The sequence below is a fragment of the Rhamphochromis sp. 'chilingali' genome, assembly GCF_963969265.1.
Source record: "Rhamphochromis sp. 'chilingali' genome assembly, chromosome: 8".
In the NCBI taxonomy this organism is placed as follows: domain Eukaryota; kingdom Metazoa; phylum Chordata; class Actinopteri; order Cichliformes; family Cichlidae; genus Rhamphochromis; species Rhamphochromis sp. 'chilingali'.
This window is the reverse complement of record NC_137935.1, coordinates 8327336-8354251: the sequence shown is the minus strand read 5'-3', so window position 1 is coordinate 8354251 and position 26916 is coordinate 8327336. Positions and strand designations below refer to the sequence as shown.

The window sequence follows — 26916 nt, the reverse complement described above, 5'->3', positions numbered from 1 at the left end:
ATAAAGCAAATCATGCTGTGCATTTAGTTTTCTGAAGAAAAAGGCAGGAAGTAAGATTTTGTAAACAGCATTTATCCCCACTTTATCCTGTAATAACTTAATAGTTTTTTTCCTAAATACAGTGCATTAGAACAACATCACGACACCGTGACAACTCTCACTTCCACTATTTACTAAGCCTTGGTTGAGAAAGGTAAGTCAGTTCCTAATAAGGAAGTGACAAAATTTAGAGCACAGATTTGCAGAAGGATTTCCACAGCAGCTTGAATTTCTCATTTTCCTCTCAAAGTTCCTCCTGAGGCAATATACAACTGGTCACCTGATGTCTGTTGTTTGTTGCCAGTCACTGGAGCATGAGGAAGAAAAAACAAAAACTCCATATTGTCCTTTAACCCAGATTCTTTTATGTGTTACGCTTCAACTGGCAAAAGCTTGGTATCTGCTGCCAGTGATGAGATGAATGCCTTCCACCAGACTTACTGCTCCCTGCCTCTAAGTGCTGACTCATTTATTTCCAGGTGTTTCCACACAACTTTCCATTACATTTTCACTCTCAAATTTCCAGATTTCTCTGTAGATTTTTGGACACAGCATAAAATAAAACTTTCAGGTTTATTATGCAAGTAAATGTGAGTATGTTATTGCCACACGATTGCAGTTCTAGGTAGTGTAGATCATGCAGATCAACCATCTCCCAAACCGGAGAAGGCTGGGAAATTGTAAAAACAGCAAATTTTTTCACCTATGCTTGCACTACCTGATATTCAATGCTTATTATTTAACACATATTTTTACGCCCTTACGAATAACAATAAAAAAAAAAAGTTTTAAAAATCTGGTTGATTTAATAGTGTCTGTTGAGCCTTGTGAATTCACTTTCTGTAAAAACTGCAGTGAGCACGGCCATCTTTCCAACTCCAGCTGTACATGGGCCAGAGCTATTTTACCAACTATGCCACTCTTGCCTTGCTTTCTCCACCACCAAGCTTTCTCACAGACAACATCTCGCCATGAATTGTCCTGCTTACATGGTCTCTTCATTTTTGGGAATTCTGAATTTTACATTTTACAAAACAGAACAGGAGAATGGGTCTGAAAACAAATATTTCTCAATAGTACTTTTATTTCCCATGCTTACCCAGACCTAGAAATCACTAAAACGAAATGTCATCCTTTTCTATCCTGTGTAGGAACCCTGTAGCTCTCACATCTGCTTTCTCATTAATACAGCCTTTGGAAGGGCAAAGCTCTCACATGCTGAACTGTGCAGGCCCACATATATTCACATACAACTTATCTGCAGGTAAGTAAGCGAAGGCAAGCACTCAGTGTATTGCCACACACAAACAGCGATTTGTTATTCAATAACCCTGCATCTCAAACATCAGCGCACTTTCTGCCAAAGACTGCTGTGTAAAAACACTCAAGAACCCAGCTTTCTGTTGAACTGGAACAGAGAACTGGGCTATTTAAAAGGACTTAAAAACGCTGTCCAGATGCTGAACTTTGTGGTATTCCATTTATTCCCAGTACTCAATGTCCTGGCCAATGATATCTGAGTAACATCCGGTGACTGGGGAAATCCTGGGACTCAGTGCTGGCAGTGCTGCCAAGATCAGGCTTGTTGCCATGAACCCTGATGTCAGATAGCAGAAATGAAATGCTCCCTCTCAGACCACAGGCACAATCGATTGTGGAGATTATTTTTGCTGGGCGGAGTCAACGTTTTGGCGATGTGATATTATATGACGTCGCCAGCCGTGAAGTTTACTGTGGCAAGAGACTAAAAATACTACAAAGATCAACTGTGCTGTGCATGCGTTTATAAATAACTAAGACTGAAGTTAACTTAAGGACAACTCTTTTCACTTGCACAAGTCTGGCCAACTGTATTCCTTAATCCTTGGGTTTTATCAACAGAGAAATCCTTTGTTCAAAAAGTTAAATATTCTCTGTGTCAAACCAAAACCCAGTAAGCCTTTTATTTCTACATTATACTGAGAAAGGTATTGGCCACCTACACAACATTTTATGACATCTCATTCTAAACCCACTCGCATTTTTATGGAGTTGGTTCACCTTTAAAGCTACTGCAGCTTGCATGGAGTGTGTCTATGGGAATTTTCATCAAATCTCCATTCCGGTTCATCCCAAAGGTGCTCATTGAGTTTGAGGTTAGTGTTCTGTGTGGGCCAGTCTGTTCTTAAACACCAAACTCATCCAACCATGCTTTTATGAACCTTTATCCGCTGGGGCACAGTCGTGCTGGAACACAAAAGGGCCTTCCCCAAACTGTTCACAAAATTGAAAGCATAGAATTGTCCAAAATGTCTCAGTAAGATTTCCTTGGAGCTAAAAGACCCAAGACAACTCCAGAAAAAACAATCCCAAAGCATTATTAAATTCAATGATGTGTGACCTAATACGTTTGCCCATATAGTGTAACTTTAATTTAGAGGTGTATGCCTACAAATGAGGTGAAGTTATACTGCACCTTGGGCTGAAAGTCAGTCCAGTTTTATATGTAAATGTATAGACAAATTATTGCTCTGGGTGTGTGAAGAAGATGACAAGATCAAATGTTGGGTCAGCAACTACATTCAGTCTCACTGAACTCATATTAAGGACTGCATGGAAGCCAACTGCACCTATAAAAAATAAATTCTGTGTTAAACCCACAACTTCACACACCTGCGATTGAAATAAACATGGCCTTTGTTGGCGTTTCTGAGGTTCCCCCTTGCAATGCTGTTTAGTTTTTCCCTGTCAGTATAGTGAAGAAACAAATTGGACAAGTCTGTTAAATTATTTTTTATTTTGTTTAATATAATGTTCAATATTTTCAGTACAGATACTTTATAGATACACTTATAGAACCCAAAGAGCACACAGGGTGAAAACAGATAGAAAGCCCCAGTGAAAGTGAAAACATCATACAGCATATACATATAATGCTCTCTATATACAGGTCCTGTCTCTCTCTGAGGTCAGTGACCACACCCCACATTTCCCAGAAAGTACCCCACCTTTACTCCTACTTTTATATACTTTGATGTTATTACACTATACAACTTACACGGCTCTTTAAATACCCTGCGGGTTGACCTTTGCTGGGCCTGTGCTTCGCCCGGTGTATTTGAGATCAACAAAGTGGCACAAAAGTGTCTCTCATGACAGCAAGGTCTGAACCTGCTGAGGGGATCTGGGCACCAGGTTTTCTGGGTCGTTGTAGGCATTAGCTGGGCTGGTCAGAGCTGTGTAAACCTCCCCGTAGGCTCGGCAAACCAATTCTGTCGACTGGCGGAAAATCTGCTCCCTGCACAAACAAATACAACTCGTGAAAACCAAACCGTCAATGTTGCAGTATCAAATTGGCTTTTTAAGCTTTTCTTAATCGGGCAAGTGAAGGCATGTTGCAATTAATCACTGATCAAGAGCTGAATAAAGTCAGCCTTGAATGAGATGTGTCTTTTCATGTGACCAATGTGTGCTGCCACTACTGTACCAAAACAAAGAACAACAGTGTGTGGTGCACACTGCCATCTATGGACGCACGTTACAGCATTAAGGCACAAGAATCAGGTGACTGCCACAACAACACATACTGACTTGGCAAAGAAAATACCGCTCACATGAGGGACTTTTAATCTCTTTCTCCGATTTCTGTCCCAATTTTACAGACGTCATAATTATGCAATTAAGATCTGGCGCCACTATTCATCTAAAGTTCTAAAGCTCTAAAATGTAGCCAACTTAAAAAACAAACAAAACAAAACAACAATTGGCAACAATTTCTGACAACTGTGCTTGTATTATAATAAAGCCATTTTGTTCTATTTGTTAGTATGTTGGTGTTTACGATACTGTGAAAGACATTATCTTCATATATTTTGAGGAACTAATTATAATTGGACAATAACATAAAAGCAACATTACTACATTTTATTTTAGTTGTGACTTCTTTCTCTACAGACAGGATTTGCTTCAGTGTTGTCCAAGAAACATTAGGTGACCATTTTATTTGCAGTGCAATAGAAAGAGAGGATAGAACAACTGGGCTGAAGAGCCTGGTGAGAGGACTCGGGGACACAGTGGGAGCACCTTGGTTGTATCCCACTCACGCTCTTGAGAATCCATATTTTTAATTGGCCCGCAGAGAACGAGGTGGCACAGTGCTGAGTGTAACACCACACACTCCAAACCAAGTGCACTAAGAAAGAAAAACAAAAAGTGAAGCGAAAGGAGTCTAAAATCACATTCCCATTATTTGTGGGCTCCAGGAGCATTTTTCAGAGTGCAGGCGGCTGTTTATATGTGTTTAGGTGAGCAGAGGAGCGGACGTGAGCGATAGCGGGGAGAGCGGGAGAAAGACAAAGAGGAGGGATGATTTCAGGGAACGAGCGAGGGTGAGAAATGGACCAGAAGCTAATTAATGGCGTCCTGCCCATCAGTCCTCCATGTCCATTAATAGAGAACATTAACCTGAGGTACAGAGTGCTCCTCAAGCCTGCTGCACTTTCCAGTAAACGTAACTCATAGAAAGAGCCCTCCAATGTAGCAGCTGCATTGAGCTAAAAGCATGTGCTTTTTCTGATCAGTAAGACAAATACAGCCAGTCCTGCCCACCGTGCTCTTGATGTGTTGGTGGCTTCAGCAATTTAGTATCCAAACTCTCTGTAAATTTATTCGAGTGTTTTGTTTAGAATGCAGTAATGATCATATTACATCTGAGTAAGTGATGAATGTTGAACATAATTAGGTCGATGCACCGGTTCTATTTTTATTCAGTCAGAACAATGCTCTCCACTCTGTTATTACACCAGGTGATTTGGGTAAACATTTAATTTGAGGCCTGAATATTGCATGTATGCTGTTCTCTGTGTGAACAGAGAAACACCTATCAACATTAGGGACAGAAACTCACTTGATGGCTGCACTTAGCAGGAAGTTGAGCTGCGGCATCACAAGCGTGTCAGGGGACGACAAGTACCGATCAAACTGGACCTGTTTGCATGCGAAGGGTAACAGCAGGCATCATGAATCAGGTATCTGCATGGGCCTTAGCTTTATTAACACATTTAGCATAACTCACCATTGCCGCCTTCACAGAAGAGCTGTCCATGCCGGGGAGGAGGGACAGAGCACCCTAAGAAAAGAAAAGCAACTGTCAGTTCAGAATCCACCTTCAGGTTACAGCGCTCGAGCAGCAACAATGTAAAGAACTGAACAAAGGTAAGGCAGTGGAGGGTCTCCATTTATTCATGTCTGCATGCAGTGCCAAAAAGGTTTCTTTGTGTACCGTCTATGCTGTCTTGAGCAGCAGCTATAACCTGCTCTTCTGGCCAAAACTTAAAATGCTTACAAAAAGGTAATCGTAATTGTGCATGGCTGAGCTGACCCCTAGAGAGCTGGCTGGAAAGATGATTTACATTAGGGCTAGACGATATGATCTAAGTGCTATATCATGATAAAATGTCATCTTTATCTCAGCATCTATAAATGTAAATATGCATCAGTGCATGACACTTCCTTTCTTGTCCTTTTAAAAGGCCTAACCGGGTTAGTTGGAGCTATTCCTGATTTAATTATATGTGGTTTAGATGATTTACAATCTGAAATTTACAAAGACACTATTTTAAATCAGTACCCAACCTCTAATTGACCTATAAGACACAGAATTAGGAAAATACTCGTCAGTGTAGTTCATCTTTGCAAAATTACTGAAATCAGAAATGCACGCCTCGATTTGTGAAAAAGAGAAATGCCCTTCCTAAATCCTGACGTTAACTACACTGAGTAAATAAATGCCTGACTGTGTGCACACAACAGCAGATACCTTTGAGGCAATTAGCTGCCACTGATTATCCAGAATGGTAACATTAAGTCAAGCTTAAGCGCCTAAATTGCCAACATTAAAACCAGCAAATAGAAAGCAGTGCAAGGTTCAAAGCAAAAGACTCGTTTTATAGGGATATGGATACATTAACAGACATACTATGAACCTACAAAGTCATCTGCTAGCAACAAGCTCTGTGAAAAGCCTCATTTAAAATCATAGTTTTGTTTTGTTGTTTCTGAAATTTAATGCATCATAAAAAAAACCCAAAATACAGCACAACACAAAGTATTAAGGAGTTAAACAGTTGGGCTGGAATCAAGTGCAAAAGGCGTGATTTAATCTTTTTAAAAAGACAACCACAAAAAACAAAAAACAAAAAAAAAAAACAAGACAGGCCACCCGGGCAGAGAAATAGTCTGCAGAAGATCACAGTTTATGATTGACCTCTGTGTTGAACTGCAGCAGCAGGGTGTGGTATGTCCTGACATGACCCAGAGTCAAAGCTTGCATGCTAAACCACAACTATGGGTCTTAGTCAGTCCAGTGGCAAAATGTGTCATAAAGAGGGTGGAAGGCTCATCAGCTCCTATCTGCACAGGACACTACTGGAGAACCCATTTTTAAATACAAGCTGATAAGATCTGCCCTTCTCTGTTGCCTTCATCTGAAAAATCTGATGGACATGCTATTATGCCCTAACAAAGAAACTGGTCATGTAACCATAGCAATAGTAAAGCCTGTAAATGTGTCTCAAAGCGGTAGTGCAAACAATACTGCGGGAGTCTGTATACTGTTAAAAAAAAAAGAGAAAAAAAAAGGAGGACCATTAGCGTGTCTAACAAGAGAAATGACAGAAAAAAAATCCAGTTCTATAAACTCATAAGTGAGCACATGTGAACATGTGTTTAAGTGCTCTGTGTGAGACCTGTTCAGCACTGTGCTGCTGGACACAGTTATAGATATAACTTAGTCCGGCTCTGGTCAGCACGTAGGATGCCTGCTCGTTGATCAGAGTGTCCAGGTGAGCCTCGATCTGAAAAATGTGGGAGAGAGTGGCTTCAAAATCAAGTCCAAGCGTGCATTGTGAATAAATGGTACTTGTGATTAATAGAGAATCACTGTGCTGTTGATAATGAAGCTTCTACTGGAGCTCTTGTGGTGTTCAATTACACAAAAAAAGTGCTAAAAATAAAAGGGGTAGATGGACTATTGGAGCGTGAACAACAATGCACGATGCACACCCTTTTATGAGACAGCAAATTAGATCTCTTTAGTGAAAGATTTGGCCTCTGCGGATTGTAATGAAAAGGATGGGAATAATTATCAGCTATTAATAATGAACAATACAGATGCAGTAATGTGGAATAACAGAGACTTGTGATTCAATAAGTCTTGTTCCATACCGGCATATGGTTCTTAATCATTGTTATTAGAGTCACGGTGTTTACTTATTCATCAAATACAGCTACGTAAAATGAGAAAAAGAATGTCTAATTCACTAATTATTTATGTATGTTTACAACTGGAACAGACCTGGAACTCGAGCATCTCAAGCCTCTTGTCTGTAAATTCAAAGAGGGCCAATGTGGTCTTCATGACATACAGTGAGTTGACCATATATGTAGCCATGTCAGCTGTGCCAAGGTTACTGGCTGACACAGTACACAACTGTAGGAGGGGGTCCAATATGCAAGAAAGAACCTGGGAGAGAAAAAGTAAGACAAAGCCTTAATCACTGAGTTAAATAGCACCTTTTCTAAATTAATAGATGGAAACAAATATTACAATAGACAACAATAAAGGGAGGTTAGTTTAGGGAATACATTTTTTTAAATCCAAAAACATGTATTTACCTGAGCAAAGTCAGCCTGACGAGCATCCAGAGGAACTACTGAGGAGTCGTGGGAGGCCAACACCTCCCTGAGAAGGGTGAGGGTCTGAGTGAGGGAGGCTGTTGGTCCCAGGTCTGCAGGTGGAAGCTCCACCTGCTCAGGCAGACGGCGCCATAAGACAAGATGTAAGCGAAGTAGAAAAACAACCAAAATGGCAATCGCAATGGTTAGTTGTGTGCAGGATATATCCTCCACACAGGCAAGTTGTCAACCAACTACACTGCACACAATGCTACAACCTGCTATCACACTGATCCTCAGTCGGTTGAGCTGTTTTTTTTAATGAAGAGGGTTTTGATTTTATTGGCCTCTGGACACACAATGTAGAACTGAGCATGGCCACCTTTGTCCAACTAATAGAGCAAATTATGAGAAAGCTGTGTTCCTGGCATTAGGTGGAATTGACACCAAAACCCTGAGGGCCTTCAATTTGATTAACAGCAAGCTACAGCAATAATTCTTGTAACTGCTATCGATCGGGACACAGCCAGCATGTAATGTGGAAGAGCTACTGCTCGTGCTGAGGTATATTTGGATGGCAATTTGACTAAATGGTGACAAGTCTGGTGTTTCTTGGCAGCTAGCGCCATTTTGATGATGCGGCCAGCAGGCCGAAATTGTTTACAAGCATAAGTGGTTCAGAAATAGCCTTGTTGTGTTTGAGGGTTTAGATGTAGAGCTGAAATATACAAAGTGTGTCCACATGGTGCAATACTAAACTTCACTACACTGTCATTTAAGCATTTTTATGAAAGAACATTGTGAACTTTTATCTCTTTCTTTAGTTAAGATGTCGTAAAGAGGCTAACCGATACTGGCTTTTTGAGACCGATGATCTTTTTTAGGGGACAAAAAAAGAAATAAATACTGACATTTCACCAGACATTTCTTATAATCATAGACAAATAGTAAACTGAAGCTATAACAAAAAGAAAAGTGATGATATGACTATTTAGAAACTCTCTAACACAGTATTTTACAAACTAGTTTACAACTTTTGACAAAGATCTGTTACTAGAAAAGCTACCTCAAAGGAACGCTCTTTGTGTCCTCATGGGATTGAACCAGGGACCTTTTGCTTGTATAGTAAATGTGTAACACAAGAGCATATGGTACATAACTAAGACAGAGTGCTCTCTGCTGGACAGACAATATGGTGACACCTTTTCTAAATTACACTACAAGTGTTGTATTCTCTATTATTATGTCTGCACTAGTGATTTTTTTTAAACCGCCACTTCCCCACAAATGTGTGAAGAAAAACAATACTGTGGATTATGCTACCTTGTCCATGAGTCTGCTTGCATGAAGGCTTAGACTGTTGAAGAACATCTTTTTGCTGAGTGAGTGCATTTCCTCAATAGTGATGAGCAAGGAGGCCACACTGGTTCCAATGATTGAGCTGGACAAAGACCAAATAGAGAGATAAACAGACAGCCACAATCAGTGTATGTTTGCATGATCAATTACCTTTTGTTTGCCATTCTTGAGCAGAAAAAAACCTGAAATCTCACACTTTAAAAGCTTAAAGTAGCATCTTTTGTCCAACCAAAGGCGTGAAACCTGAAAGTTACTGTAATGACTAATAGAAAATAAAATAGAAAAGAGACTAACTCCACAGTTTGCAAAAACCAGTCGAAAAAGCCACAGAATTCTTTGTTCTATACAATGAGTTCATTGATTATTTCATTATTGAAATTGATGTTTTTCAGGTTTTTGTTGCTGATTAATCAACCTTTCATTGTAGCTCTGCGGTTGCTGCTGAGTTATTTGGACCAAAACTTTAAATACCTGATGGTGTGGTGGTAGAACTTGAGCAAGTTGGACAGCTTGTAAAGAAGGACAGCGCCTGGCTCTGCTACTATGACTTGTTCTATCCGAACCTGAGGAACATTAACAGTGAGTAAATCAGTCAAATAGTGATGCACAAACAGCCGTCCAGTAGTTTGATGTGATTTCTCACTTTTAGCGGCCTGCAGACTCCTTCTGTAATGTGTCCAACCACTTCCTGCATGTTATCCTCCACGCCTAATGCAAGCAAAAGGCCCAAAGACATAAAAAAATACATTAGCATTTGAGATCACTGTATATGTAATCACTGGATTCATAAATATACAACTGAGAAAAAATACATCATTCCTTAACTACAACATAGTTAGTGAATAGACAATTTATATGACTTATTTATATTGAATTATATTTAAATGGCATCATACAACCATATTAGCCTTAGGACAGAAACCTGAACTGGATGATGGGAATTTAACTGTGCATTGTATAATTTGTCATTACCTTGCAGAGTGACTTGTTTCAGCAGAGCTTCCAGATGCTCTTTCTCTGAGGCAGTGGCTTGGTGCAGCCAGGCCAGCATATCCCCAACATACCTGAAAGGGTGACAAAACAGCATGTCAACAATGGACCGAGCCAAGGCTAATCTTTCCATACTGTGGTCACAGCTACAACAGTGGGCCATCGCGTTTCACTCCCCTCAGCCAAAAAACACACAGCGTGAATTTTAGTGTTACATAATGGTAAAAAACAGGAAAGCTAAGCTTAAATTATTATAGTGTATGTTTGTGTGACTGCGAGTGTGTGATCGAGGACATAAGGAGGTGAGAAAGAACTTGATGTTCTCAGAACTGTTGGTGCTTCCTATAAAGTGGAGGTGATTTTGTGTTCCAAACATGGCTGGTGTTCTGAGAAAATCTCCCATTTGGCTCCTGGGCAGAGGAGGAAGGGGGAAGATGGAGTGTGTGGTACAACAGGAAACACGGGTACACTCAGATCCTGTTATTCAATAGACATTTAATATCTTCCTGAATTGGGTTTTAAGAGTCCAAATTCGAAGAAGTAAGGAACAAACTGTGATTGATTTATGCTCTAGAATATTTATAGCCTAAATATTTTAAAGGCATGATTGTGCTTCTGAAGAACTGTAGAGCATTTCTTGATATACAGTGTGAGGCTTGTATGTGTCTGTTTATTAAAGTTCTACTGAATAATTTATTAGAGAAGCTATCCTTATCATATCATCAAAAACTGAATTTTCATAAGTAATAGTTGTTCAAGATTCTGCAATTTTTCTTCTGATTTTTTAAAAATTGATCTATTATTTATGCAACAACATCAAAGAATTAAAGACAAACAGCCATGTGTCTTTTGAGATGTGCAGACTTAGATATTCCTGACTTAAAGGGAAGACTCCCTAAACTATAAAAGACCTACCACAGACCTGATAACTTAAAAATGATCATACTTATAAGAAAATAAGCTCTTTTTTTAAGATAGGAAAAAGCAGTATTCAGCTCTTAAATGCAGTTTGAGAACCTAAAGTAAAATTACAGTGTGAGGGGAGTTGTACCTCAAAGGGTCATGTGAATGCATCTCTATAGGCCGGGGAGTTCCTCCTGGCCCACCACGGGTGAGGGCGTCGATAAAACCTCGAACAACGGCACACCTGCGTGCAGTGCCAAACTCATCCAGAGTGTACCTTACAAAACAAAAGGAAACAAAGCAATAATTAACAACCAAATGTAATGTGAAACAAGCAGCTGTACTGTTGTGCAGGCTGCAGTGTGGTCAGCCGGTAAGGTCAACAATGAAGGGAGCTTTTCCAGAACGAAAGAGTTTAAGGTTATTCTGAAGACCATGCAGTGTCAGGCTCTGTGACAGACTAAACAGAAGATAGCGCTGACTTAAGATTCCAAAAATTCTCATATCTTCTCTCTAAGCCTCAACATCCACAGCCAGAGCTTGACCTTGGAAACTTTGTGGGTGCAGAGACAGGTGCATTTCCGAGAAAGCGGGACAGACGGGAGAGGTCTGCCACAAAAACAAACAAAGCAAAAAAGAAAAAAAACGTGTGAAACTTTCACTTGTCTTGTTAATCTCACGGTATGCCTCGGAAAATCTATGAGCAAATATTTGTTCTCTGTCAGGACGAATGACCTTCTCCTGTACTAGAAGGTATAAATTATTTGCAGATACTGATATTCACTGGTTTAAAACACATGTTGATTCAGCCCTTAAGCTTTTCCTCTTTCTGTGAGTAACATGTTTCAATGTTATTGACTCACATGGTCCAAAACACTGGGCAATTAATTTTTTTTTGTTCCTTAGCCTTTTCAATTTAACACGTTTAATTTGGAATTAACGTGTCAAGTCCTAGCTTTGGTTTGAGTGGATTTGCTTCAATAACACAACTGTGCGAGACAGTGACCAAAATGAATTAGCCTGATACGCGATGAAAATTTTATCAATTAGAAAATGTTTGACCCGTAGCACACCTTTATACATTTGAATGCATTTGGCTAATTTTGAGCACACAGAGCATTACCTCTGCATTCATTCTGTTGCTTCAGTCAAAGCATCAATATTTATGCGTGTCCAAGTTGTATTTACAGACTTACTGTGGATTTAGACTAATGCGGTCAATCTTTGTAGAGCCTACAACATAACCTACATAAGTGGCAACACTGTTAAAAGCATTTGTGCTTTTGCGTGGAGTTTTATGTGTTAATTACTTCGTGGTCACGTCCCAGTGTTTTGAATCTGGTGTCAGCCACAATACAAACAAAGAGAAGGTCGGGACTTTTTTCCCTCCTGGATCTCCGCTCTGTGTTGTGGTTTTTTTCCGCAGAGGCAAACATATTTGCCCCTTGAGTTTGTAGCTTTGATATTTCTTTGCACAGTCTGGCATTCAGCAATCTCCCTCCACAAATATGCTGAAATCTCTGTCTTAGCCTCTACTTATGTTGAGGCTTTGACTATAACTCCTTATATTGAATGATTGTTATTCTCTCACTGATAAATTCAATAACTGGAGCAAAAAAGTTCCAAGAAATACACAGACAGTACTTAATAGGTCATTCGCAATAGTTGTGGGCTACCTCAGTGGAACGTGTAGTTGCATTTCCAGGCAGGGCACATCGGGTTAAGGTGTAGGATATGTCTTCGTTAGAAAGAGTTTTGTGGTTAACACTTACTAACAGCATAGATTTGACACAGAAGAATAAATCCCCCATTACAATCAAAAGTCCCTCTCTACTTTTCAGATTCCCTCCCTGCTTCTGCTGTTAAATAGAAGTTTTTCCTTCCCGCTGTGGCCAAGGGCTTGCTTATAGGGGGTTTTCTCTGTATTATCATAGGGTCTTTACCTTACAAGTGCCTTGTAGCAACTCTTAGTATGATTTGGCTTTATATAAATAAAATTGAACTGAATTGGAAACATTTGTAATTGTACAAAACAAAACAACAACAAAAAAACAAGACTAATGACTATTTCTCTTTGGCTTATAAGAAAGAAAATGGTAAAGATGTTACACTGATTTCTGTAGACTGCAGGGGGAATGATGCAGATAACAATCAGCAATGAAAGAAAGAAAGACTGCTTACACAGTACATTATACTGTTTGTGTTGACTTTAAAAAACACACACAATGAACTTTGGAGAGGAAAACTGAGTGCAAAGGAAAGTGATTTCCTTTTTTTTTTTAATACTCCTTATAAAAACTATGAGTGATGTAGATTTGGAAATTCAAAATACAACCTTTGAATTTATACTACTTATAGAGGATTTTTCAGAAATTTGCAGACATATATTTAAGACTATTTATTTTGAGACTATTTTTATAATAAGAGGGATTGTTTTTTCCCTTTTAGCAGACCTCCCCTCTCCTGTCCTACAGGCTGCACGAGGGCAACATTCGGTTGTGCCAGGCCGTCATTTTATAACTTAGACGCTTTTTGCTTCTCTTTCCAAGACCACAGTGACAACAATGCCCTTAGTTCTCACTATTCACCACTGACTGCCAGAAGAAGACAATAACACAGTGCAATATAGTCACTGTGAAAAAAAACCCTACATAATTTTGAAGTTAACATGGATTTGTAGTGAAAGTTTGTAGATGTATTTTGTGGCCTATCTTACTATTATTACTATGAAATCCAAAATAATGTTTTAGCCACAATATGATCCTGTGGTTCAGGACTTTAAGACATGCTGACACAAAGAGAAAGACAAACACAGAGACATGCTTCTGTTAATGTGTGTGATTATATGTTACTTGTAAAGAACAGGTCGGTCCTGTAAGGCTTCCATGGCTTGAGTTAAGACGGGGCTGATATCACACGTCTCCTGGGTCAGTCCCCTGCATTCATCTATGGTGAAAGAAACAAAATAAAACAAGAAATACTTCCACTGGAGCATAATCTGATGATTTTAACAACAGAAGTCTTGAGAGTTATGCTCTACTCCTTGTTGCTAAATGTTGTGGATCATGGCGACCCTGCTGGGGACAGCAAATCAAAGAAGAAGAAGAAAACAAATTTTCTATTTTCCTTCTTCTTCTTCTTCTTCTTTCCCCTGAATTTGGTGACTCTGCTTGTGTTTCACACAGTACAAGCACACAGCCAAGCTTCCAGATTGTGGCAAAACACACAATCCACTGTTGTCAATCTCAACTCAAGCTGGAAACACAGATAAATCTGCAATTGTATCTGCAAGTAAAATTTGTTTCTCAGTCTTAAACAACTGACAAAAAAGAGGTTTCCCCAAAATACATAATTCAAAAACGACCAAACAACGTTCTAACCTAGTGTCACTTCACAGTTAACAAACTATTACTTGACAAATCTCTGTATTTCAGGCTTTTGGCAGGTCTAAACCACAGCAAAACAAGCGTGCGTAGAGCAGCTCATAATTTAGCCGACGCTCTACATTTTGTAATTTCATGAAGACACAAATGAAGTTACTGTGACCTAAACAGTTTATTTCCAATCCATTTGACATCAGTGACAAAACACATGGCTAAGCTGCGGAAAATATTGTAGTCTGGCATTCTTTTGCAAAGACAGACAGGTTATGAGTCACATGTATCCTTAAATGTATCCAATACACGCAGTTACTCACACTTGAAAGAGCAAAGTTTTCTGTTTAAATGCGAAACCAAAAAGAACACATCATGATCAAAAGCAATAAAAAAATCATACTTTTCTTTGTCTTTTCAGAACATGCACATGCCTTTTATGTATTTCTACTCTGCACTCACTTTGAGCCCAGCGGTAGAGCTGCTCATATGAGGTCTCCTGTAACACTGCCATCTGCTCCATGATCTCTAACCTAGAAGAAGCATGCAAGCCAAGACCACACATTAAACACTCGAGACTTGCTGCATAATGTCAGAAGCATAACAGTGATGTGAATACACTTTACTGGTAATTCTTCCACTTAAATTATTAAATTTAATAGAGATGAATATAACAAAGATTAAATTACTGTAAGTGACATTCTTTTATTTCAGTGAAAGTGGAGGCAAAGGCAGTTACACAGTGAAATGTGGATCTTACCCTGCAGTTTGCTGGTTAGTTCGCAGGAGGATTTTCACATCTTCATGGATGTGCTTCACTCGGTTGAGAGCTTTGAAGAAATCCTGGCAAAATAAACAACACACAAATTATGTAATCTGAGCAATAATGCTAGCAGAACTGCAAAAACAATCTGATATTCTGGGTACTCAGTAAAAAACATAAAGTGCATTTGATCAATAAAGCAGTTTTCTTTTTGTATTTGCATTCAGTTCTTGATATAATGTATAAAGGGATGGAAAATATAGCATTGAACATTTACTTGCTAAGAAATTGTAGTACTGTTCACATCTTACTATAGATTTCATGGAGTATGCAGGTAGTATAGCCTCGAGTAGAAAGATGATCACCGAAGACAAGTCAAAAAAATTAAAGATAAAATATAGTCTCCTAATCCTTCCCCTGCAAAACATAAGATTTGTCACTTCTTCTAATTCATTGTTCATGACAGTAGAGATTTACCTCAGTAATGGGTCCATCTCGAGACCCTCGCAGTGTGGCCATCTCCTCATTAGATAGCTGGAACTTGGTGAGGAATGCCTGAGCAACCTGAGCCCTCACCTCCAGACGCTGACTGAATGGAAAGAGATAAATGTTGTTCATTTCCTTGACTTGTCACAGCTGCACTGTAATAAAACCTTTTCTTATCCTTATGATGCACTTCTATTTTTGTTTCTGTTCAGCAGGGTATTTGCTTATCATCATGATGTTTTATGTCTTTCTATAAAACCCTTGTGGATTTTTGTCATAGAAAAATAAATTTGTTTTCTTCAGTCTTTCATCAAAGAGTGTTATCACAGCATTTTGTTACGGCCCCTTGTGTTTCCTTACTGCACAAATAAAAAGGTGTGAAAAACTACCTTATATGCCTTCATTTAACAAAGAAGGGGGCAAGCTGTCAACAGGGTGCAATGATCAAAATCCTGCAGCAGATGGCAATCACACTCTTCACACACACACACACACACACACACACACACACACACACACACACACACACACACACACACACACACACACACACACACACACACACACACACAGAGAGAAAACAGAGTAAAAGCAGGGTGGGACACAGGCATCATGTGAAGCAGCTTGAATATCAGAGTAAGAGAAGAGACACAAAGAAAGCACAGAGCCAGATACCGACCAGGTTTTGTCACCAATGACTGCAGAGCGATGGCTATCAGTGTGACAATAAGTGTCTTAACACAGTAGTGACCATGGAAACCACCCTGATCAAATGGGGAACTCTGTCACGGGATAGCGGAACAGCAACGTGTCCTCCCTTCATCCCCGTGTGAGCCAACTCCTCTATAGTCTCTCTCTTTGGCAAAAGTGCAGAAAGATCAGTAAATAACTGGGTTATTTGGGTAGAACAGAAGAACCCAACATTATCTGACAGTTGTGTCTCACATGGCCATTACTAGTGCTCAGCCGGCTGAAAGTAAAGGGTTGTAAAACTGTTACAGAAACTAGTAATTCAGTATTTCTCTGTAGAACTTGCCAAGGCTCAAACACACTGTAGGACCTCAAGCAAAATCTTTATTGAGATTTTGCTGCAGCACACAACAGATCCAACGGCACGCTTGGATTGCATACTTTAAAAGCTGGCTTCATTACAGCTACCTGTCGACATCAAAATTGTAAGTGGTGACTGTAAAAAGTTTAGTTTTTTTTTTTACTTTTTCAGCGATAAAACAGAGCACCCCCTACATAAACTGGCCTTTTGTGTTTCAGGTTTTCACTAGTGGATTGTCCAAAACAGCTCTTTAGCCTGTTAGAAACACCTAACAGTACAATATTTAGGTAAAGTAAAAGAACAAACTTATATGTTTTGCATAAGAAGTACCTGCGAGAAGAGAATGCACTGAACTCCAAAGGCAAAGGGAGAGAAATGGAATGAAAATTGGCAGGAGTAAGTGAAAAAAAACATCACATTACTGCGAGATAACAAATTAAAACAAGAGACACTCAAACACTGATATCGCACCAAAATAACAAGCTATGCTAACAAGGTCATTAACTAAACAGAGAGAAACCATTTCCATGTGAACATGCTGGTCCTCACACAAACACACTCACTGTTAATTCAAAATCTGTAAACTCGTTTAGGGTGAGGAGCAATGGCTGTCTGAAGAAAAACGATTTTATCACTAATATGCAAATTTATGCAGCAGGCTTTGACAAAAATCTAATTGGATCATCTGTTCTACATTCAGATACTGTGGTATAAACATGGAATTTCTATCATTTAAGGTACTTGAGTTATTATCTTCACAATGGGAGAGAGGGAATAAAAAGACAAACGCACGGATGTACAACAACAACAAAAAGAAAAATCATTAGCAATTTCTGAAAGGGAACAATGAAGCTTACGTGTTTATTTTCAGTTATTATGGGTGAACCACTACTTATTATTTACTCAACTTCCCATTCTAAATAAAATACGACATAATGCGGTTCATCCTAACTCGTACCCCGTTGTTTCGCATCCTTAATTCGTCTTCGCTGTGTGGAAACGCCAAACTTGACAGACATGTTAGCAGCAGCACAAAAAAAAAAACTTTGCTCCCGCATCATCAGATTCACCTTTAGAAGATAAGAAATGCCCCCTCACATCCGAGCCAGGAGTGACAGACCCGTTCCTCCAGGATGTAAATCACAACAAAGAGGCTGTACAAGGTGAAAAGAGGGGGATTGTGGGAGCTCTCTTACACACCAAACAAGAGCAAAGGAACAGTGGAGCAGGAGGATCATTTTCTACAGTGCTGTCAGAACATGACACATTCTTCGCAAGACTGCAATTACTGAATACCAGAGAGAGGCACAGTACTTGAGTGAATCGGAAACAGCACACTGTAAGTATGACAAGAGACTATGGGTTAGTGGTTCAAAGGAAAATTAAGTCAATATTTTACCTTTGATCTTAACAATATCCAACACGTGCAAAATTGAATTAGAGCTGGGTCATGTGACGAGATCAAAACAAGTCACAGCCTGTGTCTTTGCTGGTGTCTCTGTGTGTGCTCAGATTTCCCAATAAGGCCAATTGATTTAGTCTCTTCAAGCATGAAAATTGTTTAAGCAATATAACACTGCTCAAGCTCATAAACAGCCTTGTCAGTACCTTCTTAATTACCTCACAGTGCCAAGCGCTATGAGCTTGGCACCAAGTTTATAAAAACTGACAGCCTGATTGCAGAGCACCGTTTACCAATTCCATTTGCTCTTATGTAAGGTGACTTGTTTAAAAAGAATTGCAATATTGCTTAAATTGAAAAATGACTGATAAGCATATGCATAAAAAAAAGAAAAGAACTAGTGCAACACCTCTCCTTAATAAGCAAATGTCCAATAGTCTCACACGAGTTCAGAAGCATGTAGGTCGATTATGCATTAGCATCTATCAGGGGCCATTTCAAAGAATTGCAGAGAAATTTGGCACTCCCAAAGCTGTTAGCCATGTGCCAGCGATCAGAGAGAGCATGCAGTTACATCAGAAAGCATAAAGGCATACTCACAGCCATGTCCTCATTAGCAGCAAGCTGAGTCTTAATAACGCTCGAGTGTCATTTTACACGGGTTGTTATTGATGTCCCTGATTGTTCTCTAAGGGGTTTCAGCACTCTTGTATTTATTAATGACCTGCCCCGACGTCGTACTGAGAACATTTATTCTCAGGGATCCATATTTGATCATTCATCACATGCTCACGGAATTAATGTGGCAAATGAGTTTCTGCCACAACGGAAATGCAGGTAAATCTTAGCCATGTAGGCAGCCAACTACGAGCATCTCAGTAAACAGCTCCAACAGTTCATGCCCTTCAGCTCTGGCTCATGCGGTTACACGGAAACATCTGTTTGTGAGACGTCTAAACTTGTTCAACACCATGACATGTCACACTAACCCATTGATCACACAAAGCAGTACAGGTGGGTAACATTACATTTCATTACGGAACAGCACACAACATATCAACCTAATGTGCTCTTGCTGACAGCATCTTTGAACAGAACCAGCTCGAAACAAAGGAGCTCTATGCTCCCACCTTTGCTTCTGCACACTGTAAGTGATCTGCTGTTGCCTTCCATTTCATTAGTGTTGACAAATGACACAGTGCCACCGGCAGATAAGACGGCAAACAGTAGAGGATAGGCCTCCTCGGCCAAGTAAATACAATTTTGGAGCATCTGCAGGCCTTTGAAAACGATTACACTCTCTCAGTAGAGCTGCCCTGTAAGCAAAACATGGGGGATTGTGCGGCAAATGCAGCACTGCTATAATAAGTGTCAACAGGACAAAACATAAAAAAAAAAGAAGAAGTGTCTCAGGACTGCAGAGGGTTGTGTGACCTGAAATAGATCGGACCAAGAAGACTGGAGTGGGGTGGTGCAGTGAGCTGAGTGGTGGGTGGGTGAAGAAAGACAGCCTGACTGCACACTTCCCTTGGCAACTCTTCTGGGACAAAATTGCTAAAGACAAGGTCATAGCCCAGCGTTCACAAACTGTCCAATCTCGTTGTGGGGGCATTGCGGTTCTGCAAATGAAAATGTCACACAGACAGACAGCAGGTCCCACGGGACTGCTACGCAAAGAAGAAGACAAGGCAAGAGGCCACTCAGAAGGGCATTCTTGTAAAACCTCTGACTGTTCACCTTCAACAGGACCCACTGCACAAAGCGACACATTGTTTTTAAAAAAAAATTGCCTGCACACGCTCACTGTTGGCTTTATCCCCACCGGTGTCTTTCATTGCTCTCAGTCTCGGAACTCATCTCCTTCCTCTTCAATCTTGCTGCCACTGCTCCCATGTCACCTTTTTGTCTAGGAGGTCCTGAAGCTGTGCCAGTGGAGCATGGAATTGCCGCAGTACATCACAGCTGTCAGCAATGTCTTTTGCCAGGAATCTACATTATCTCTACCCCTGCCTCCATGTCAACTGGCAAGGTCACTGAGCGCGGAGGTCACATCTGGCACAAATGTTAATGAACCCCACCCGAATTGTCAGCCATCAGCCAACAGGATGTTGGGAGGGGGGGACATTTTATTTTTGCATTGCTGCCAGCACTCTTGTGGCCAAATTCAGATTAATGAAACCTAGATAAAAAATTATTGGAAGGCTTTCAACCAAAAAATATCCATCAGTATTCCAAGAGCTGTAAGAGAGTACCCAATATACACTGCGTGTCTACAGTTTGACTCGGTATCATGAGCTGTACTGGATCTGAATATCTGATAGACGTTAATATGTGCTGTCAGCAAATCTTAATGTACACACACCCACGCAGGAATGTACTGACGGCTGCTCTCCAGTAAGAGTCTGGCTTCAATTAGATCTGAGAGTGCACAGGAAAACCCCCACAAACCCTTGATTTTGAGACTTACATTTACGTGTAGAGAAGACTGTAAGGATTATTAATATTGTCTTGTTCTTCTGAATCTTAACTGTTAATTATTTTACAGTTATATTCAAAGTACAGTTAAAAATGCAGTAACATATCATAGGTATCAGTAACATCAAATCACCTTACTGTCTTGTGCAGTAAGGTTTTTAAGTGCAGCCAGAAATTTAAAAAGCTGACTTACTAAAGCACACAATTTAAGCTTGATTTTGACTTCTGTGGGAAATATTTATCCCAACTTACACAGTAACCAGAAACTCCTTTCATAACTACACCGCAAACTTCCGCACCATACAAGTCGCTTTGCTATGTTTTCGACCCGACATCTTTCTCGGAAAGATGCATGTCGCAGAAGGTTACAGCGTAGGGTTAAAATAGGGTTCCGGCTATGGTGCAAGTTACAATGTAGATCTGATGCAGAAGTACAGTTCATGTTCACGTGTAACACTATCACCTAAATGAGTGATGGTCAGACAACTTTCAGTGATAACCTTGTACTTCCCTTGTATCTAAAACTGGGATTGCACCTGTTCACACGCCACTACTGGAGCCCACCTTGATGACTTGCAGTAGTATTCACTGCAGTATAAATCACCAAGCAACTCAAGACTAAGCTGAGCCCCACATACTTGTGGATATCGAAACTGTAACACTGGAGTAAGTAGGACAGCTGGAAGACAGATGGTAGTTGTCCAGATTTGATTCTCATTGCCCCCAATGGTGTGTGTCAATGAATAAATGAGAACATTGGTTTTTGCAGAGGTGGTATAGAGGTGTTAAAGATTTATAAAGCATTTATGTGTAAAGTCAGCTGAATTAAGAGATATTTTAACTTTTACTTTAGTCATTTAAAGTAAGTGTTAAATAAGTAATAAGCATAACTGGCCTGAATTTGTAGGATTCTGTATTAGTTTTATTTTTATGGCCTTTTATGGTCTGCTCCTCTTTTGCTGACCATCTTATATTGTAAACAATCAGAATAGTATTACTACTACACTTGCATTTTTTAAAACATGTTCCAGTTAAATGGAGAAGTCCTCTTTGGCAGCTAACAGTACGAGGCAAATATGGGAAAACAAGAAAGTGCTATCCTATACTGCATGATCTATTTTTCCAAACAAACTGGGTCCAATAAACTTTCAAATAACAATAAAGTAAAAAATAAAAATAAAGTTCAATAACTTTCAAAGTCAACCAATCTTTTTCCTGCTGCAGAACTTTACTTAAGTGCATCAGTGCACTTAAGTATACGCAAGTTATTCCATCCATTAATGTGATAAAAGATATTAAGATTGTCAGTCAGCCATTAAGTACAAATTATAGGCATCCAACTGAACTGTCTATTTCCTTTTGTTTATTCTTAAGGACAATTCACAATTGATTCTTCACCTGTATCCTTTTTTAAAAACATAAATATACATCAAGTTACAAGCTGATCTCCACACACATCCAAATTTACTCACTTTTCTCCTTGCAGCTTGTTGGTTTTCACTATGAGGTCCTGTGTTTGCTCTTTTGCAGCCTGTAGAAGAGGGATTATGTTTAAAAGACAGTTTACAATAACTATATTCCCAAAATAAACTCTATAATCACTTTAGTCATATTTTTGATACACGCCATCAAGCCAATAAGAATAAACTAGGTCATGTTTTTTAAACTTACGGGATAATTTTGAAACATATGGAGCTGATTAACGTACCTTTAATCTATTGGTCATTTCTTCACAACATGTGCTCATCGCCTGGACATCCTCGTGAACACTTTCAAGCTCCTACAGATCATGTGAAATCAGTTACACCAGCACTGATGCACCTCTGATCACATTCAAAAACCAAACACAAGTAGTACTACAGTGTGCCGTGAGAATATTTCTAAAGCTGGTCCAGAGTCCAGACCACACATTTTTGTGTTTTGGATAAAGAAATATCCAAATTGTAAGCATATTTTTATTTTATTAGATGGAGCACTAGATTTCTGCAAGTCATCTGGGCTCTGAACTCTAGATCAGTGACTCGCCCAATAACTAGTCTTTTCGCACAAGATCTAGTGAGTTGCATAAAGAGAGATAAAGTATCTGTAGGACAGATCTTGGATATCAGCTTTCGATTAAGGAATGTACTAATGTGATATTTGGATTGGATAGCAGCCTGATCCTTACTCAAAATGCTTGATCTGGTGTTGTGACAACAGCTGATTTAAAAGGCCAATGCATTTAATTCAGTTCTTAGTTTACAGCACCACAAATCAGCTGCAGTGCACCAGTTTCTAATGGGAGAGCCAACATAGCAGGGAGGAAGCTCACATCAAAAGGTGAGAAGTTTGGAGCCTTTTCACATCTGTGATGCTAAAAGCTTTTCTCTGTATGTTTGCAAAAGCTTTAACCGTTAACTGTGGTCAAATGAGTTGACATAACTGACAACATCCAGCATGCTTTCCCTAATACAGAAATTCCCCAAGTATGTGCTAGGGCCTATTGATGGGGTGTGAAGGTATGGTAGTTGCGCCCATCAGTTACAATCAACTCATTAAAAAAAATAAAAAATAAAAAAATTAGTCAACTGAAATTATTTTTTTTCCTTACGCAATTTGATAACTTTAAACAGATTGAAACACACAATTTTGAAAGCTGAGCCTTTTCAAATGTTACCTGACTTACTTCTATAGGATAAAGGGTAAATCAGATTATAGTCCTTTTGGTCCAATCATTGTATGGGACTATAAAATAAAATTCTTCAGGATTGGCTCCAAAAGTCATGCAAATAATTAAATTAAATTTGTGTGATATTCAGAGATGTGACTACAAGTTTGACTGCATGGACAGTTTTCACATATCAAAGTGGGCCACAGTGGTCTGAAGTTGGGGAATGGCTGCCCTCAAGGCACGCTCACTCCTAATCTTGTTATGTTTACCGCATCTGTATTTTCTTAGCTCCACTCAGCATGTTGTGTGTGTATGTGAGGTGATGCACCCATAGTGTGACTAAGAGCAGGGAACGGAGAAACCAGGATGACCATGAATGGCCATTTGGCCACATGCAGTGACGACTTTAAACTTACCCTAAATGAGACTTGTGCAACTAAATTTACAAAATAACATGAATGCATTTTTTCCTTCTACCAGTTCATCATTTACCAGCAAATACCAACTCTGTAAAGTTATATTCTTGAAAGTATTTACATTCTACATTTAACATTTACATTTATTCTACAGTAGGATATGCTGTTGCTTTAAACAAAAGATGAAATGATTCCCAGTTCTCTTCTCTCCTCAGAATAAGTAATGCAGTTTATTGAAACAACAACTGTAGTGGATCAGTACTTGATTTTGATACCACGGTATCAGTATTGTACTGTACCTTCTCAGCGTATTGTATTTGTGGCCTGAGAGGTCAAACCCACTGGTAAAAACATCCGTTAATTGAATAAATGCTGAAAAAGCACACAAAATATACAACTGAAGAAAAACAAAAGTAAAAAAAACAACAACATATAAATAATAAAAAATTGAATAAAACCAAAGCTCCCTTAACTGCAACAGAAGTTATTTAAGGGAGATAATAACATGAAGTAAAGACAACATCATAAAGCTACTGAAGTGACAGAAACTGAAAGATGCAACAGACTCTACTGAGACACGCCTAAAATAAGCAGGGGATCTGTCAGTGTTGTGAGAGAGAAAAACAGGAAAGGCAATAAATAATAAGTCATATAATACTGTAGATGTATATTTGCTGTTAGCTGTTTACTGCAGCTGTTCTCTCACGTTATTGTCTCCTCTAAATCATCCTCATTGTGTCTGTGTGTTCTGTTGCATGTTTTGTGAGCTTTTATTTGTTGTCTGTGCTCTTGCAGTGTTTTTACATTTCAAACTTCCTTCATCCTGATGCTGGTAACACAATATTGTGAAAATCAATCCTTCACTGTCATTCAATCATCTTTAACTTTAATTTTCTTCTGCCTTGATTATTCTAATGCACTTTTCACGTGCATCTCTTGGTCCTCATTAACTCGTCTCCAACTGGGGCACAACACAAGGAGCAAGGCTGCTAACAAAATGTAGGAGGTGGTCACATATTACACCTATTCTTGGATCCCTTTACTGGCTTCCAGAGATATTTAGAATCCACTTTAAAATTCTGTTATTAAGATATAAAGCTCTACATGGACAGATCCCTGCTTATCCCTGCTTCTAAGACCTTATTAATGCACTCAGCCTCTCAGTCTAACCAAGGTTATTATTATTATTATTATTATTATTATTATTATTATTATTATTACTACTATCATCATTGTTATATTTTTTTAAGTCACAGTGCATTTTTAATTTCTCAGCGCTACCATAGCCTTGTATCAGAAATGGAAAAAACTGGATCAGTGCTTCCTTAGTACGAGAACAAAAACTAACTATAAATTACTTTTGGTGCATTTGAAGTATGAACATACCTGTAATTGCCTGCTAGTAAGGGCTTAGAATGAAGGGAAGAGATGTCTATGATTGAATGATGGCATTTTTCTCCACAGAAGCAACTTTAAAAGCATTAATGAATTAGTTTTGAAATGACATTGGCACACAGAACTACATAAAAGTAATGACTCATTCTTCGTCAGAACAAAATATCTAGTATTAAAAGACTATGAATGCCCAGATAAATTGTTTGGAAGTAGTAGAAGTCTTAATAAATCACTCTCTCTCATTTCACTCCCTGAAATACTGTTTTCTTTAGAAATAAAAAGTCCTAATATTTACTGTTTTTATAAAATAAAGTTAAAAATTAACAGATTTATTTGCTCATTGTGGAAATTCCCAACCCACCTCAGTTACTGCATATATATTTTATACATTTTTCTGGCTATGATCCCACAGCCTTGAGAGCTCATCAATTATAATAAACTCCATATCACCTCTTTTACTCCTTTAAATATTCGCGCAAACTCCTCGTTGATCGCCAGACTTCGCCTCTCTATATCCCCGCGAAGATTTCTCCTGGTGCGTAAACTGTTTTCAGTGAAGAACACCGACAGCGCCTTCAGAGCCTCAAGCATCTCCTGGAAGTACAAAGCAACAAAACCATTACTGTCAGCTGCAGTGTTGTGACAACTGTAATGTCCCAAGCTATCAGCTGCTTTAGCTGGCAAATCCACATATCTCAAAATGAACATAAAATGTGGAAATAGTTTTGTGGCCTGCATTTTCACACTTGAAGTGTATGTTTCCTTTTATTTGAGCTAAATAACAAGCACTTTGTGGTGGGATAACAAGAGTGAATGGATGCAGCAAAAAGCTAAGTCTTGGACAGCTAAAGATCTGACCAATGTTATTACCGAGCTTTGATAGAGTCAGAGATGATCAACTGCCACCTGGAAAGATTAACTTCGAAAAATCATTCTAATAATAATGAACGGCCGATTTAAACACGACTTATTTCGTTGCTACATTCAGCTAGTTAGCCAAAAAGCAAGAAGCTAACGTCTTCCGACTTACCTTGTCGTTGTCAAGTCTGGTTTCTAATATCTTATTAAGCTTCCTCGACAGAGGATTGTTCGGCTGTGAAGCCGCATTTGCATTTTGTGCTGCAGTCGAGCTGTCAGCTGAAATTTCTACTTTAGTATCAGCCATTGTACACAAACACTTCCACGTCAACTTTGGGAAAGATGTTGTGGTCCGTTTGAAATAAACGTCCGTCTGGATTCCTGACTAGAAACGATACAACGTTCCATCGTGTGAGCTCAATATTGGCAATAATGCGGAATTAAAATAGAGGCTTTGAAAGTTTATATACCCATTTTACTCTCCCGTGCCTTTAAACTACTATAGAGGCTTTAGCTAAACTATTTAAATAAACTTGTTTTTGTTAATTGACTGCTATGTCCTCGAAATTACTGCAAGTGCGGGACAAGCGCTGAATGAAATGGTCATATTTACTTTTACAAAGAATAGAGTAGGCCCAAGAGGCTTCATTATTTTCAGTTTCTTGTGTCGTCAGTCATATCTGTGTCACATTAACGTTAACACATATGAAGGATGACACAATAATGTAAAGAATTATAGCCTGTTAACGACAGGCTGAATAACTTCCTCCATCTAGCTGCCTTCACACAATTCACAGGGAGCAAAGCTGCATTTAAATGCTTCTGGCAATATTGCACTCTTTAAAATTCAAGCATGAACTCGAATCAGAAATGAATAAATGAAAAAAGCAAACACAAGACATTGTTACTAATCTGAAAATGTTGAATAACCCACTTTTGCTCAACTGCACTAGGCACTTCCTTGGTTTTATGCAATTAAGATAGTGGGTAAAAACTCCAAGGAGTTTAAACCAAAGGAAAATAATAAAAGATTTGCTTGAAATATCTAACACAAACTTTCAAAGAAAGACAAACTTCCAGGTAGAGTTTTTAGAAAGGTGCA

The 26916-nt window shown here is 39.0% G+C and overlaps 1 protein-coding gene across 1 annotated transcript; it reads right to left on the bottom strand.

The window, feature by feature from the left end:
- Positions 1-2796: 2796 nt before the first annotated feature.
- On the bottom strand, positions 2797-26188 carry cog6 (component of oligomeric golgi complex 6). Its single transcript, XM_080889584.1, has 19 exons — positions 25987-26188; positions 25407-25550; positions 22204-22275; positions 21968-22026; positions 15559-15670; positions 15079-15161; positions 14781-14851; positions 13797-13890; positions 11093-11221; positions 10024-10115; positions 9695-9759; positions 9523-9614; positions 9016-9133; positions 7693-7824; positions 7373-7540; positions 6765-6872; positions 5093-5146; positions 4925-5004; positions 2797-3316 (listed from the first exon to the last, which is right to left on the bottom strand). Exons 1-19 carry the CDS (start codon positions 26119-26121, stop codon positions 3169-3171), a joined length of 1956 nt encoding a protein of 651 aa, XP_080745710.1. The 5' UTR covers positions 26122-26188; the 3' UTR covers positions 2797-3168.
- Positions 26189-26916: the final 728 nt, after the last annotated feature.

Coding starts and splice junctions, on each gene's coding strand:
- cog6 (XM_080889584.1), bottom strand. CDS start 26,121: ATGGCTGATACTAAAGTAGAAATTTCAGCTGACAGCTCGACTGCAGCA. Junction 9,615..9,694: donor GAGTCTGCAGGCCGCTAAAA/GTGAGAAATCAC, acceptor AATGTTCCTCAG/GTTCGGATAGAACAAGTCAT. Junction 7,541..7,692: donor GTCAGGCTGACTTTGCTCAG/GTAAATACATGT, acceptor TTTCTCTCCCAG/GTTCTTTCTTGCATATTGGA.